Raw genomic sequence first — 13,601 nt, 5'->3', positions numbered from 1 at the left:
CCTCCGCATGGCGCATTCCGGGGAAGACAAAGGCGGGGTCGGGGCAGCTGCGCGCCGGTTCTCGACCGAATTACTCATAAGCCGGATGGCCACCTGATGAATCAGGCATCCATGCATGTTCATGGTACTTGTAAGGCATCAAATAGGCATCAATGGGTCTTCAGCAAATGGTCACCTGACTGGGTGCCACGCTATTCCGCTTTGGGATTAAATAGGTCGCGCCTCCAGGCGCGTTCGCGTGGTGCGACAGGGCTAGCTCCATTTTCTGCTCAGCATTCCACCTTGATCACACTACTTCAAAGCTATATTCAAGATGGGTATTAAACGTGAGTGATTTGCTACCAGTTTCTTATTCCCATGACACGGATCCATACTAAATGAATGCCAGATCTGTACCAAGTGATCTCCGAGAATGCCCCCGATGCGATCAAAACGGGCGAAATCAAGAATCACTTCGGCCGCAAGGTCGCGATTGTAAGTCGCAGGCATACCGTTCTGTCCGCAATTTCTTTTTGGGGTGATTCTGATTTCAATTCTTCCTAGGATGCGTACGTCATAGCTACCTCGATAGCTACAACCCCGTTCGCCGCTAACCTAGCACAGGTCGATGAGCATCTACAGTTTCCTGATCGCTGTTCGTTCAGAAGGTCAACAGCTCCAGAGTGAGTCCGGCGAGACCACCTCCCACCTAATGGGCATGTTCTACCGCACACTCCGAATGGTGGACAACGGCATCAAGCCTCTGTACGTGTTCGACGGTGCCCCACCGAAGCTCAAGTCCGGCGAGCTGGCGAAGCGTGTCGCACGCAAGGCTGAAGCCCACGAGGCCCACGAGGAAGCCAAGGAAACTGGTACGGCAGAGGATATTGAAAAGTTTTCGCGACGAACCGTCCGCGTCACTCGGGAGCACAACGCGGAGTGCAAGAAGCTGCTCGAGCTGATGGGAATTCCTCATATTACTGCCCCGACAGAAGCCGAGGCTCAATGTGCTGTTCTGGCCCGTGCGGGCAAGGTGTATGGCGCTGCGTCTGAGGATATGGATACACTGTGCTTCGAGTCGCCGATTCTCTTGCGCCACCTCACTTTCAGTGAGCAGCGCAAGGAGCCCATTCAGGAAATCCACCTGGACCGGGCGCTTGAGGGTTTAGACATGGATCGTGCACAGGTAAAGTTTCACCCAAACCGTGTGTTTGCCCCGGTGGTTTGGCAATAACTGACCATTTCTACAGTTTATCGATCTCTGTATTCTGCTGGGCTGTGACTATTTGGAACCCATCCCCAAGGTGGGAGCCCACACCGCTCTCAACTTGATCAAAGAGCACAAGTCCATCGAGAAGGTGCTGGAGTTTATGAAGAACGACCCTAAGCAGAAGTTTGTAGTCCCGGAGGACTGGCCATACCAAGATGCCCGGGACTTGTTCACCGATCCGGACGTCCATGCCGCTGATCACCCAGACTGTGACTTTAAGTGGGATGCCCCTAACGTTGAAGGTCTGATTGATTTCCTGGTCAAGGACAAGGGATTCAATGAGGATCGCGTGCGCAATGGTGCGGCGCGTCTATCCAAGCACCTCAAATCCGCCCAACAGTCCCGGCTGGAAGGATTCTTCAAGCCTGTCGCTCGCACCGACGACCAGAAGGCGTCTCTCAAGCGCAAGCATGATGAGAAGCTCCAGCAACAAAAGAAGAAAAAGAAGGATGACGCAAAGGCCAAAAAGGATGCCAAGTCCAAGCCGCGTGGAGCGGCCTAAGTCATCGCGTTCGATGCCTTCTTTTTTTTTCAATTTCTCTGTTTTCCAGAGACTGACGTTTCAAAATTATTCCCCGGTCTTACATGAGCCGGTCTGGCGTAGGCGTTTTGCGGGTTCTTGATTTATCGCTAATGCATCGCTTTCGGGAGAATCCCTGTTCCACGCCGGAATCGGGACGGGACATGAGTTTTCCTGTAACATACAAACCAATTGCCTGATCAAATAGCAGACTTGATTCAATGGTACCTCTGTGCCACTGGAATGTCCCCGTAACCTTTTCCCCATCCTCCAGCACCGAGATCAGTCAAGATCACACCGAGCACGCCCAATCCCTCTCGCTGATCTTTCCCGCCACCGTACATCTATAAGTGTAAAAAACATCTAATCGAAACAAACCCCATTTTCTCCATAGCCATGTCCCTTTTCAATCCCCATATCCCAAATCAGACGTTGCTGGCGCGCAAGATCAACCACCCGGGTTGTCGTAGATGGCGGAACCAATCCGAGGCTCGTAACACCCACCACCAGTGATCTCGACGCACGAAGCCACCAGCGCCCGGAATCTAGAACGTTGGTATTGCAACTTTGTGCTAGAATCAATTTCCCAGTTGCAATTATGCAGCACAGGCCCAGGTGGTGTAGGATCAGCGTGGGTAGGTCGACCCTTGATTTTGGCCGGTTGCGGGTGCAGACATGATCCTCCACGAGGACTCCGATCGACCAATCAGTCGGAGGATCGATTCGACCGTTTGGATTCTTGTACGACCCGTGTCCTGCTTCTTCTGGTCTTTTGGGGGGATATCATGGGGTGAAAGTGTTCGGAGTGGTGTTTCTGCTCACATTGTTACTATAGGTGTGGGTCACTATACCCGCGAGCAGTTTACGGTCTCAACCTTCCAAGGTTGGAATATACTCATCTACAGCTCCAACTCTGCAGCTCTCCAGCTCTCCAGCTCTTCTAAGAAAAAAATTGGAATTTGTTTGTCCGAGCGTATCATCCATGCTGTTAGCTTATTGGTTGCGTCTGCTGATCCCGTGGCGTCGCCAGACCTGAGCTTCCCCTCTCTTGAATATATACATCATAACAGAGGGAGTTGTGGGAGCGAATCTAGTCATCCAGTATTTTATAGACATGAATAAGTTGGCTAACATAACATTGAAAGTGACCTTAAAAACCATTATAACATGAGACCGTTCCTAGAGCTAGCCCTAGATGGAGATGCTGAGATGATTCCCACTTCCAAGGTTGAGCCGAGTAGGGCTATGGGTATATGACCTTGGAATTCATCTGGACAGACAATGAATCTCAAAATCTACATTGACCAGACCGAAACAGTCAAATTTGATATGTGCCAGCTTTAATGGAGTATACCATTTCGCCCAACTACTCGATATATTCTAAGGCGAATGATCTCGAACCAAACATGTCTACGTGGACGGAGGAGTCATCCGGCCAAGGTACCAAAAGACCCTTACTGAGCCAACCAATCAGTGCGAACGATGAATAAGAAAGATAGTCTCGACATCATTCACGGAGGCCGAACCAGGGAACACCCTCATCGGGAGCTAAAAACGGGGAGAACGTGACTCTCCCGCACGAGGCGATGCAGGTCCCCACGCAAGGAGGCAAGAATATTGCAAGCTTGACAGTACCCCCGCCCAACGCCAAGGAGTCGATCGTGAATAGTCCGGAGTTAGAGTGCTGAATGCGCGGTGCTCGGTTCTCCCTGAGCATGAACATGAACATATCTCGGGCTGAGGAGATCTGGATTCCGTAAAGGGTTGCCAGATCCGGACCTAATACGGAGTAGAGGGATAGGTCGATCACCCATTGGAATGTTCATCTGTCGGGAGCTATGTGCCCGAGAGTAAAAGGGTAAAAAAAAAAAGAGGAATACCGCGCTGCATGGTGCTTGTATGCGCGATTTCCACGCGCTGGAGAGATTGCTTTGAGGCTTCAGTCTGGAGGCTGCGGACTGGAGCTGATGATCTGATAGATTCAGTGATGGCGCGATGGTTCGCTAAGATGAGTTGTGAATAAATGGCACATCGAGGTTAGAATCATAGTGTTCATAACTGTTCATACTTCTTGGGTTGAGTATGTGCAGTCATAGTGTAGACAGCGAGTATGACGAGAGACGCGAAGATAGACACAGAGAGTAGATAGACACCACTAAACCACTAAACCGAGAAATAAAACCAAAAAGAAACAGAAGATAGTCAAAACTCGTGTCAAACTTGCAGAACAAGAAAGAAAAAAAAAAGAGGTGCTTCCCCCCCTGGTGATCTTGTGTCAACATCCGTCGCCTATAAATCGCGGATGCCCCGCGGCCTTCCCTTTCCCTCTGCTCTTCTTTTTCTTCCTTTTCTGTTTCCACCCATTTTTCTGGACTTGAACACTAAACCCTTTGACGGTTCTTCATCTCTTCACTTTACCATCCTCAATTTAAATCTTCAATCATGCCTCCCAAGAAGGTCACCAGCGCGAAGAAGGCCGCGCCTGCTCCTCACTCTTCCTACCGTGGTATGTCGCTGATCCTGAATGCCCACCCCATCGCGTAAACGCGGTTTTGGCATCATCACAGTCGCGAGAACCTGCTGATGAGAATGATATAGATATGATCAAGGATGCCATTATCAGCGTAAGTGGATCGTGCCTGCGCGACTTGTTGTGATTCAGGTCGCGCCCGACCGTGACACGTCTTTGCCTTTTGGGCACCACCACAAACCACCGGTGGCTGATTTTTTGGAATTTATTTTGGCTGACCTGTTCTTTTGCGCTGATAGCTTAAGGAACGCAATGGTAGCAGGTATGTGGCGAATGATTTCCCGCGCACTTTTGGAGTCGCGCTCGGAAGGGGAACGGAGTCACTAATGGGGAATTGCAAATATAGTCGTCAGGCGATCAAGAAGTATGTTCAGTCGAACAACAAGCTCAACGTCTCTTCTCAGAGCACCTTTGATGCTCAATTCAACAAGGCTATTAAGTCTGGTGTTGAGAAGGAAGAATTTGTTCAGCCCAAGGGTAAGTCTTCTGTTTCGGCTCCGAGTGTATATGCGCAAATCTTCCCCCTCCCCCCTCGGTTTCGCGCTGTCCCCGGAATTCTCGTTCACTCCCGCAGTCCTTTCTGTGCGAGGGAATGGGGCTTGTCATATGATCAGTCAGCTGACGCGTGCTCTAGGCCCCTCTGGACCATTGAAGCTTTTCAAGAAGGAGGCTCCTGTCAAGGCGGCTGCTAAGCCTGCCGCGAAGCCTGCCGCGAAGCCCGCTGCGAAGACTGCCGCAAAGCCGAATGGCAAGACCGCTACTAAGGTAAGAATCCCACAGATCCACATGATGTGCATCATGCTAATGGTCTCGGAAAGCCCGCTGCCGCCAAGAAGGCCGCACCCAAGAAGGCTGTCGCAAAGACCACCGCAAAGGCTACCCCAGCTAAGCGGAGTGCTCCTAAGAAGACCGCGACCAAGGCTGCCACCAAGACCGCAGCCAAACCTAAGGCCAACTCTGGCAAGGCCCGCAAGACCACCACTGCCGTAAGTGGCTAGATGTTCCGCATCTCCCTGCCCGTTCACTAACCTCCCTCCCAGGCCCCTGCTATCGTTGAGCAGCCCAAGGTCTTGAGCAAGACCAAGTCTGGTCGTGTCACCAAGACCACTGCCCCAGCACCCAAGGCAGCGGCCAAGAAGCGCACCACCAAGAAATAGACGACCGTCTTGATCTTGATCTTGGTCCTGGCTTGACTTGGCTTTGAATTTGTGTTTTTTTTTTTGACCAGATTTCGCTCTCCCTATATTTTCACGAGCGCATTTCCGGGGAGGGCCTCTGGTCCCATTTCCTTTGTTCTTCTCCTGTAATTTCTTTGGATCGATTGGTCTGTGTCTCTCTCTGTGATGGGTTTTTGTGTTTACTTTTTTTTGTTTTTCTGGGGATATCTTCGTTATGACCTTTTGCTTTTTTTCTCTTTTTTCTCCACAGTGCGAGGAATGGCGTCCTGCGGTGGGGTTTGGGGGGAACCGGGCCTTTTTTTTTTACAACTGTTTTACTCTTGAGACTTTATTCTACACGTATGTCCAGTGCAATCAAAGTGTCTTTCTGGAATAGGCCCTCGAGATTGGCTGAAATTGATAGCCGGGTAGATCGCGTAGCGGGACTGAGCACCAGTCCGGAGTAAACAAAATGCAGATCGCGTGGGATTCGCGTTTAGCCTGGGCCCTGTGCTGACAGATGACAGATGGCCATTGGGCAGTATTCCGTATTGACATTTGAACTGATGGAAGTATGGAGTATGACTGGACTTGGTGCATGTACTCCCTTGGTCTACTTGTATACGGAGTATTCGTCCTCTATGTTCTGTACTCTGTAGAGTATTTCCGATCTCTGCAAGGTCCCCTGTGGGCCATGACCCCATACTTGCACTTGTCAATACTCCGTACTCCGCACAGGAAATCAACATTGACATCATTGGTGAAACTCGGGTTCGTATCCTCCGTCCTCCGTCCGAGGACTATCCGACTCACCCCGTGGCCCGGTAGAATGTCAGACACGTTCCACGGGTGCAGAGTGCGGAAGTGTTAAGGCTTTGTCCGAGCCTAAGACCGAAGTAGACAGAGCCACGGTGTGGAGAAGTAACCCCTGTGGCGCAGAGAGAGCCCTATGGAGTATTCCCAGATTTTTATATTTTTAGAACGGTTGTTTGTTTTCCGAGAGAATTAATGGGTATGAAATAGGGATATGATGTACTGGAGGGAGTATATCGTTTATTAGAGGATTGGAAATATTCCAGTATAGAATATAGAGTATAGATTCAAGTTTCCCTGGAGATAGCTCAGGGACGGAGTCAGGGTGGCGCAATTTGTGAGTATTCTCCTATCTCTTTAGATACTTGTATGTATTACGCCGTAGTATGTACTCCGTACAAAGACTAGGTGATTTGCGAGCCAATTGCCTCATTTCTATATTAAATGAGGTTGGCTCATGTGCAATGGTAGTGAATACCAGTCACAGCCTAAGATGACGGTCCTTGCATCAAGGGATATGAGAAAACCGGGCGAGAGTGTCGGGAGTAAAGTAGAGAAGGCCGATCGAAGAGGTCATCGGCCCCTAAAGAGCAAAGATAGCCGTGCTGAGTTTTTATGCAGCAGCCTAGCAACGTTGGTATACTGGAGGATTATATACAGGGGAATATTTTATATTTTATATTCTATGTTATAGTATAATTTGAACTATAGAGAATAAAAAATAGAGAATATCAAATATCAAATAAATATGTAGAGAGAATAAAATACTCTGTACTCTGTACTGACTGAGTATAGCATAAAGCAGCTGAACGGTGGAGTCGGTACGTGTCGTATCGTAATTCTTTCACTCGACAACTTTCCCCTCAGGCACTTTGGTTCCTGTGAACTCTGCCCTGTGTTTCTTCGGGCTCGCTGAATGCCTGAATTATTGACCTCTTCTTTTGATTTTCTTGTTGAATTCTGTCCCGGCTCACACCTTGCCTGATTTTTCCCGCCACTAAGGGTGCCGTCACTTCGGGTTGCCGGTCCAGAGTTCACGTCAACCAGCGCAATGCCATCCTTTTCCAACGACGTCTCCTACCAGACTGCCCCGGCCACCCACCCGCGCTCCTTCGAATCCTCCCGCAAGTCCCACGACAAGATCCCCGTCGGCAACACCTTCTTGTGGACCAACTGGCCCAACGGCAACGGCGACCCCGAGAATGACCGCCAGCTGCTCAACGACCTGAAGAACGGAAGCGCCTACTCCGTGAATGGCCCGCGCTCCAGCGTCAGCTCCTACACGCGCGATCTCCCCTTATCCAAGGACGGCAGCATGCACTCCCTAGGCAATGCTCCCGCCCGGGATCCGCGCGAAAACGGGCGCCCGTCCGCAACCTTGGACCGAAAACTCTCTGAAACGGGCCCTGGTGTCGTGCCGACCACATCGTCCGCCATCTCAACCCAGCCTCAGCCCAATGGGACTACGAACGGGCGTCCGGGCCCCGGGAAATTGATGGTCAACGGAGACGCCCACCGACCCTCGGGGGAGGAATCCATCTCGCCATCGGCATCGCTATTGCAAATCCCCCAATCCGATGAGAATGGTCGACATTCTCCCAACCCGGATCGCTTGATCCCGGACTCGAAGTCCGCACCCCATCGCCACTCCTCTCCTCCCGCTCCGTCCATCCTCGACGCCGCCTCCGTCCCCGAGTCGCAGAATTCCAGCATGCGACAGCGCCACTCGCTCCAAGTCCCCCGAACGCCCAGTGTGCGTCGAGACAGTCGAGAATACCCCGACGATGCCGCCTACAGCACGGGCCGCATGTCTCCGACCTCCGGCTTCCGTCGCACGTCAATCGGTCTAATCCGACGGGCCACCAAGAACAGCACCCACCAGGATATCACCTTGGACGAGGCGCCCCCAGATGAAGATGCGGCTCGATGGGCGGAAGCCATCAAACAGAGACGGGCCTCGCGACGCCGGCGGGAAGAGGAGGACGACGAGCGGGTTATCGTGGGTACCAAGGTGGATCAGAACCACGTCAACTACGTGACAGCGTACAACATGTTGACGGGTATCCGCTTTACGGTTTCGAGGATCAATGCGAAGATGGACCGGGAACTCACTCCGGCGGACTTTGACGCTAAGCACAAGTTCTCCTTTGACATGTGAGTGGTGGATTTCGCCTGTGAACGTGTGGACTGAATGAAGCATGACTGACCAAAGAGCAGCACTGGAAACGAACTGATCCCTTCCGCCAAATACGATTTCAAGTTCAAGGACTATGCCCCTTGGGTATTCCGACACCTACGCGCCAAGTTCCGTCTCGATCCCGCCGACTATCTCATGTCCCTCACAAGCAAGTATATCCTGTCCGAGTTGGGCTCTCCCGGCAAGAGTGGAAGTTTCTTCTACTTCTCACGAGACTACAAGTACATCATCAAGACCATCCACCACTCCGAGCACAAGCTTCTTCGGAAGATCCTCCCCGATTACTACCGGCACGTGGAGAAAAACCCCAACACCTTGATCTCACAATTCTACGGTCTCCACCGAGTCAAGATGGCATATGGCCGCAAAATCCACTTCGTCGTCATGAACAACTTGTTCCCCCCACACCGAGATATCCACCAGACATTCGATCTGAAAGGATCGACCATTGGTCGTGACCTGCAGGAGTCAGATCTTGAGAGGAACCCCCGAGCGACCATGAAAGATCTGAACTGGGTTCGTCGGAACCGTCATCTGGAATGTGGGCCCTCAAAACGAGATATCTTCATTGAGCAATTGAAGCGTGATGTGGTGTTGTTGCAAAAGCTCAAGATCATGGACTATTCTCTTCTGGTGGGGATACACGACGGTGGCAGGGGCAATGAAGAGAAACTGCGCGATAAGACCCTACAGGTCTTTTCTCCTGGGGGTGACCGCGAAGACGAAAACAGTCCCAATGGCCTGATGCGCACCCCGTCCAAACTGGAGAACGAACGCAAGGCTCGGGAGCTCCGCATGCTCATCAAGCGTGAGCGGCCCATTCCTTTGGACAAGGCGGCCGCGAAGATGCCGGACGAGATTCTGGATGAACGAAAATATCATATCTTTTACGCCGATGACGGTGGGTTCCGGGCTACACACGAGAACGGGCAACCTGGCGATGAGATCTACTATCTGGGAATCATTGACTGCTTGACCCATTACGGAACCACCAAGAAACTGGAGCACTTCTTCAAGGGTCTCTCATCCGATCGCACCCAGATCTCACCTATCCCACCAGAGGGCTACGGAGAGCGATTTATCAACTTCATCAAGGGCATCACAATGTCCAAGGAGGAGGCCGAAAAACGACGAGACTCTAGAGTTTCAGCTTCTGGTGCCCCCCAACAATCAACCGAGAAGCGCCGTTCAAGGTCCTCCTCTGTTGAGCGTACCATGCAGGCCGCCGAAAAGGAAGCCTCCAAGGATGTCTCCGTCACCCACCCTCGAACATTAACCACTGTTTGGGACCCAGCGGATGCCGGTGGCCCTGGCCCTACATCGACTCTCCCCATCGTGGACGAAGCTGGTGAGGCAAGCAGCGTTGGCGGCCACAGTTCCCATAGCCGGAATGGGCCCCCAGGAGCCGACAAGGAGCTTCCTCCTGTCCCCGGTGATGCTCCCCCAACCCCACCGAGCAAAGGCAAGGGTGTTGACCGTCATGACTACCTGGCCCCGAGCCCGGCTCGCCATTAGGCCCCCGATCCCTTTGACTTGCACCGCTTGTCATCCCGACGATACCTTTCAATCGTCTCTTTACTTGTTTCTTGTATTCAGCGAGATATCCCCCCTGTCGTTCTTACCACTGCTTTTGATAGAACCAGAACCATTTATTATGTTTCAGCATGGGTCTGCGCGAGGCATCTCCTCTCCCATCCTCCCTTACCCCCCTCCTCCTCTTACTACCACACTTTCGCAAGAAACTGATGTTCACGAGTGACATGTGTATAATCCCCCCTTTGATTGTTGAGCGACTCATCCCCGTCTCTACGTGTGTTGTCTCATTTTGATTTTCGATTTTGTTCATCTCGGATTCCGGTGCAAACTCTCAATGCCCAATCCTCAACTCCTACATTCCTTCAATCTTTCTTCCAAACGTTCTCCATTCTCTACACTCCGTTTGCCAGGCTGCCATACAACCTGTACAGCTTTCGCCAACGCCTATTGACCGAACATATCATCCACATTCTCTATATCATATCCAACAACCCCCGAATCTCCAGCCCCAATACCAGCACTCCTGTGCCAACAGCGAATGCCCCAATCTCTTCCCAACAATCATTGTCAGTTCCAGAATGTTTTCAAAGAACTTTTCAAGAACATCCCGGCGACAGTGACAGTCACAAGTTCCCGGCTCCAACTTTGTTCATACGAACACATTTTTCCTTATTGTACCTCTCTTGTGTATTCCGTCCTATTTCCTCTTTCTTTTTTTTCTCCTTTCTTTTTCTTTTTCTTTTTCTTTTTGCTCCCTATCCTGCTGCCCGAGTCCTCTCCATACCCTGTACCAATCACTATACCACATGTTTTCTCTTGATATTCATGCTTCTACTTGCGGAAAGAGATCCAAATTAGCAGTATCCAGCGTGTGAATCTTTTCTAACTCGTTTTCCCCCCTTTCGTAATCACTTGAAACATCGCATGGCAAGCGTCATCGAGAACTTCAACGTTTACATCGGACTAGACAGACTTGCATCTAAGACAAGCAGTAATTACATTGAGAACTTTGATTCGCTCGCCCATTACGTGAACAACTCTAGCATCTGTTGAAAAAGAACCTTGAAAATCGTTGATTAGACCCAACGTCAAAGGGTAGACAAAGTATCTACCCAATTGCATCGAGCGAACTTAAGATTTCTAAAAGTTCAGAACCAAGGAAAGAAACGTCATAAAAGTCCCATTTCCACCCGAAAATCCGAGGAAAAAAAGAAAAAGGGGGACGTAAAAAGAAAAGAAAAAGATAAAAACGTCAGACCCGTCCGACTATCCCAAACGCCCAAGTAAACCGCAAGCAAAAGAAAAAGTAGAAGCCAAAGAGATCAAACCGCACGAGTCAAAGCCCCCAGCCCTCGACCGGAACCTCTAACCCCAACGGCAAGCACGGCGTCCAGTAAAAAGAGAAGAAATCACTCCGAACGACCCTGAGTAACCTTCGCAGCCTGAATAGCAGACATCTTCTGCGTCCAGCCCTGAGTAGGCTGTGGTTTCTTAACGGTGCGCAGATCATCAGTTGAGAAGCCGGAGATACGCATATTGTAGTTTCGTTCTAGGACGAGTTGGAGATCGCGTAGTTCGAGAGTTGAGGAGGGGCGGAGTTTGGCGAGACGACATGCTTGGGTGATTACTTCGTCGACGAAGTCGTCTGCCATTTGGAGGATGAACTTATGATAGTTAGTTTTGGGATCGGTGTTGGGGATAGGAGTGAATTTGGATTTGGATTTGACTTACTTCTTCGGCATCTGGTGTGAGCATTTCACCTTCGCCGCCGCCGGTGACTTGGCGGACGAGGATGTCGAGCATTTTCTTGGAGAGGACGCGTTGGCCTTCGCCTTCGAGGACGTAGCCGGGATGCTTTTGGATGGCGGGTTGGCCCATCATTCCCATTGCGCCGTGGCTGGGGCCGCCGGAGAGGGAGGGGCGAGAGGCGGGCATTGAGACTGGTTCGGGGGTGGAGACGTTTAGGTTCTTGGGGATGGCCATGTTGATGTTGCGGGAGGTGGTATCGGTTGGGCGGTTGGCGAGGTAGCCCTGGGGGTGAGCTTGGTTGTTTGCTTGGGCTTGTTGGTTGATGGTGGATGGTTGCTGGGGGGTCGGGTTTGTGTAAGTCTGCGCGGCTTGTGAGATCGCAGCTTGGTGGGAGAGGGGACGTGGTGGGCCTTGGTTCACCTGCTGGGGAGGTCCTGGAGGTGTAGGGGTTGAACCATCAGGATTGGGAGTTTGACTGAAAGTGACTTGTGTGCCTGGCGTGCCTTGTTGAGACGGTGCCTGGGGCCGCTGGCCCTGGGGTGGTGGTGCACTGATTGGAACTGGGGTGTTTCCTGCCGACTGCGCTGAAGGGGGCTGTCCAGGCTGGGAAGCGGAGGGGGACATGGCCTGGCCGGCTTGATTGCGTGCGGCGTTCACTGCAGAATTTATAGTGTGGGGAGCTGGGGTTGGTGCTTGACCGGATTGCATGGTGTTCGTCGCACCTGCCTGGGCGTTGGGTACCGTCTGAGTCGCCGCTGGTGGTGCGGCTCCTCCAGCTGCCTGGCCCATATTCGCTGGTGTGTTCGTTTGACCTGTCTGGTTCATCATTTGGCTTTGGGGATTCTGCTGGGACTGCAGCTTGAAGCTTTCCTGCTGTTCTTTAAACTTGTTGAGGAACTCGCTACCTTCCCGGAAGAGCTTCTCCGCAGCCAGTTGTCTGTTCTTGAACTCCTGCATCTCTTCCTGGCTCATGTTACCCTGTGATTGTCGCTGGGCATACGAGGACCGCAGCTCGGCCATGCGAGCCCGTCCCACCTCCTGCTTTTGCAGAGCAATACCATATCGGAGTCGTGCTTCTGGAATCCACGTCTGGACCTGTTCCGGTGTGACGTTCGGAGGGAGGTGGAAGTTGAGTGCGCTCACTCGAGCTTGGATTTGCGGGATAAGCTGATTGAGGGCCTGGGGGTTGTTGGACTGTGTTCGCTGGACCGGCTGACCCTGGGGACCCGGTTGCGCCGCTTGTCCTTGTTGCGGCTGCTGCGGCTGCTGGCCCGGCTGAATCTGACCCTGTTGCGCGCCCGCCGCGCCCTGGTTTTGCTGATGCTGTTGGATCGCTTGCTGGCGGTTTTGTTGGAAGATGCGCATCCCCTTCATCAAGTTCTGCGACAGCTGTGAGAGTTTGGTATGTGCCTGCTGATACTCGTGGGTTTGTGGGTCGCGTGTATTCAGCATCTCCCACAGGCTGCGCACCAACTGCGTGTGCTGGGCCTTTTGTTGATCGGAGAGGTGTGGCAGCTTCTGTACCTGGTCGGTGCGGATCAGGTTGGAGTGCTGTGGTTGTTGTGGCTGCTGTGGTGCAGCCATTGGCTGTCCAACTTGGCCCTGAGACCCGTCCATGGCCGCGATGAGGTTCGGGTTGGTGCTTGGAGGATTGGAGCTGTGAGGAGTCCCACGGCGTGATATGGTGACACCTTCTCGTCGAACGAGTTGGTGATGAATGCGCTGTCTATTTGGTATACAGAAATTCTGCTTCTGAAATGTGTGGAGGATGGTGTGAATGAGGTGTCTGAGAGGGTTCGCGGCGTGCAACTTCTGGCCGCGAGGTTGCTTGGCCCGGGCTCGGTCTTGGC

General features: G+C 52.0%; 4 protein-coding genes across 4 annotated transcripts; 3 read left to right on the top strand and 1 right to left on the bottom strand.

The window, feature by feature from the left end:
* Positions 1 to 313: 313 nt before the first annotated feature.
* On the top strand, positions 314 to 1,751 carry fen1 (multifunctional nuclease RAD27; the record flags this gene model as incomplete). Its single annotated transcript, XM_056954341.1, has 5 exons — positions 314 to 326; positions 389 to 474; positions 544 to 548; positions 604 to 1,165; positions 1,230 to 1,751. 5 exons carry the CDS (start codon positions 314 to 316, stop codon positions 1,749 to 1,751), a joined length of 1,188 nt encoding a protein of 395 aa, XP_056813230.1.
* A 2,460-nt stretch (positions 1,752 to 4,211) lies between these two features.
* On the top strand, positions 4,212 to 5,456 carry N7506_005046 (histone H1/H5 family protein; the record flags this gene model as incomplete). The annotated part of the gene is made up of 6 exons (XM_056954340.1): positions 4,212 to 4,275; positions 4,368 to 4,393; positions 4,539 to 4,881; positions 4,934 to 5,064; positions 5,118 to 5,285; positions 5,340 to 5,456. 6 exons carry the CDS (start codon positions 4,212 to 4,214, stop codon positions 5,454 to 5,456), a joined length of 849 nt encoding a protein of 282 aa, XP_056813229.1.
* A 1,864-nt stretch (positions 5,457 to 7,320) lies between these two features.
* On the top strand, positions 7,321 to 9,981 carry N7506_005045 (1-phosphatidylinositol-4-phosphate 5-kinase; the record flags this gene model as incomplete). Its single annotated transcript, XM_056954339.1, has 2 exons — positions 7,321 to 8,423; positions 8,487 to 9,981. The coding sequence occupies 2 exons, from the start codon at positions 7,321 to 7,323 to the stop codon at positions 9,979 to 9,981; spliced, it is 2,598 nt and encodes an 865-aa protein (XP_056813228.1).
* Positions 9,982 to 11,411: 1,430 nt separating this feature from the next.
* N7506_005044 (putative transcription initiation factor TFIID subunit 12) lies at positions 11,412 to 13,368 on the bottom strand (the record flags this gene model as incomplete). Its single annotated transcript, XM_056954338.1, has 2 exons — positions 11,412 to 11,666; positions 11,734 to 13,368. The coding sequence occupies 2 exons, from the start codon at positions 13,366 to 13,368 to the stop codon at positions 11,412 to 11,414; spliced, it is 1,890 nt and encodes a 629-aa protein (XP_056813227.1).
* Between the last annotated feature and the right edge of the window lie 233 nt (positions 13,369 to 13,601).

This window comes from Penicillium brevicompactum (assembly GCF_028827555.1).
Source record: "Penicillium brevicompactum strain IBT 35665 chromosome Unknown utg000003l_segment0_segment0, whole genome shotgun sequence".
NCBI classification, from domain to species: Eukaryota; Fungi; Ascomycota; class Eurotiomycetes; order Eurotiales; family Aspergillaceae; genus Penicillium; species Penicillium brevicompactum.
The sequence above is the reverse complement of the archived record's forward strand: the minus strand, read 5'-3'. Positions and strand labels throughout refer to the sequence as shown.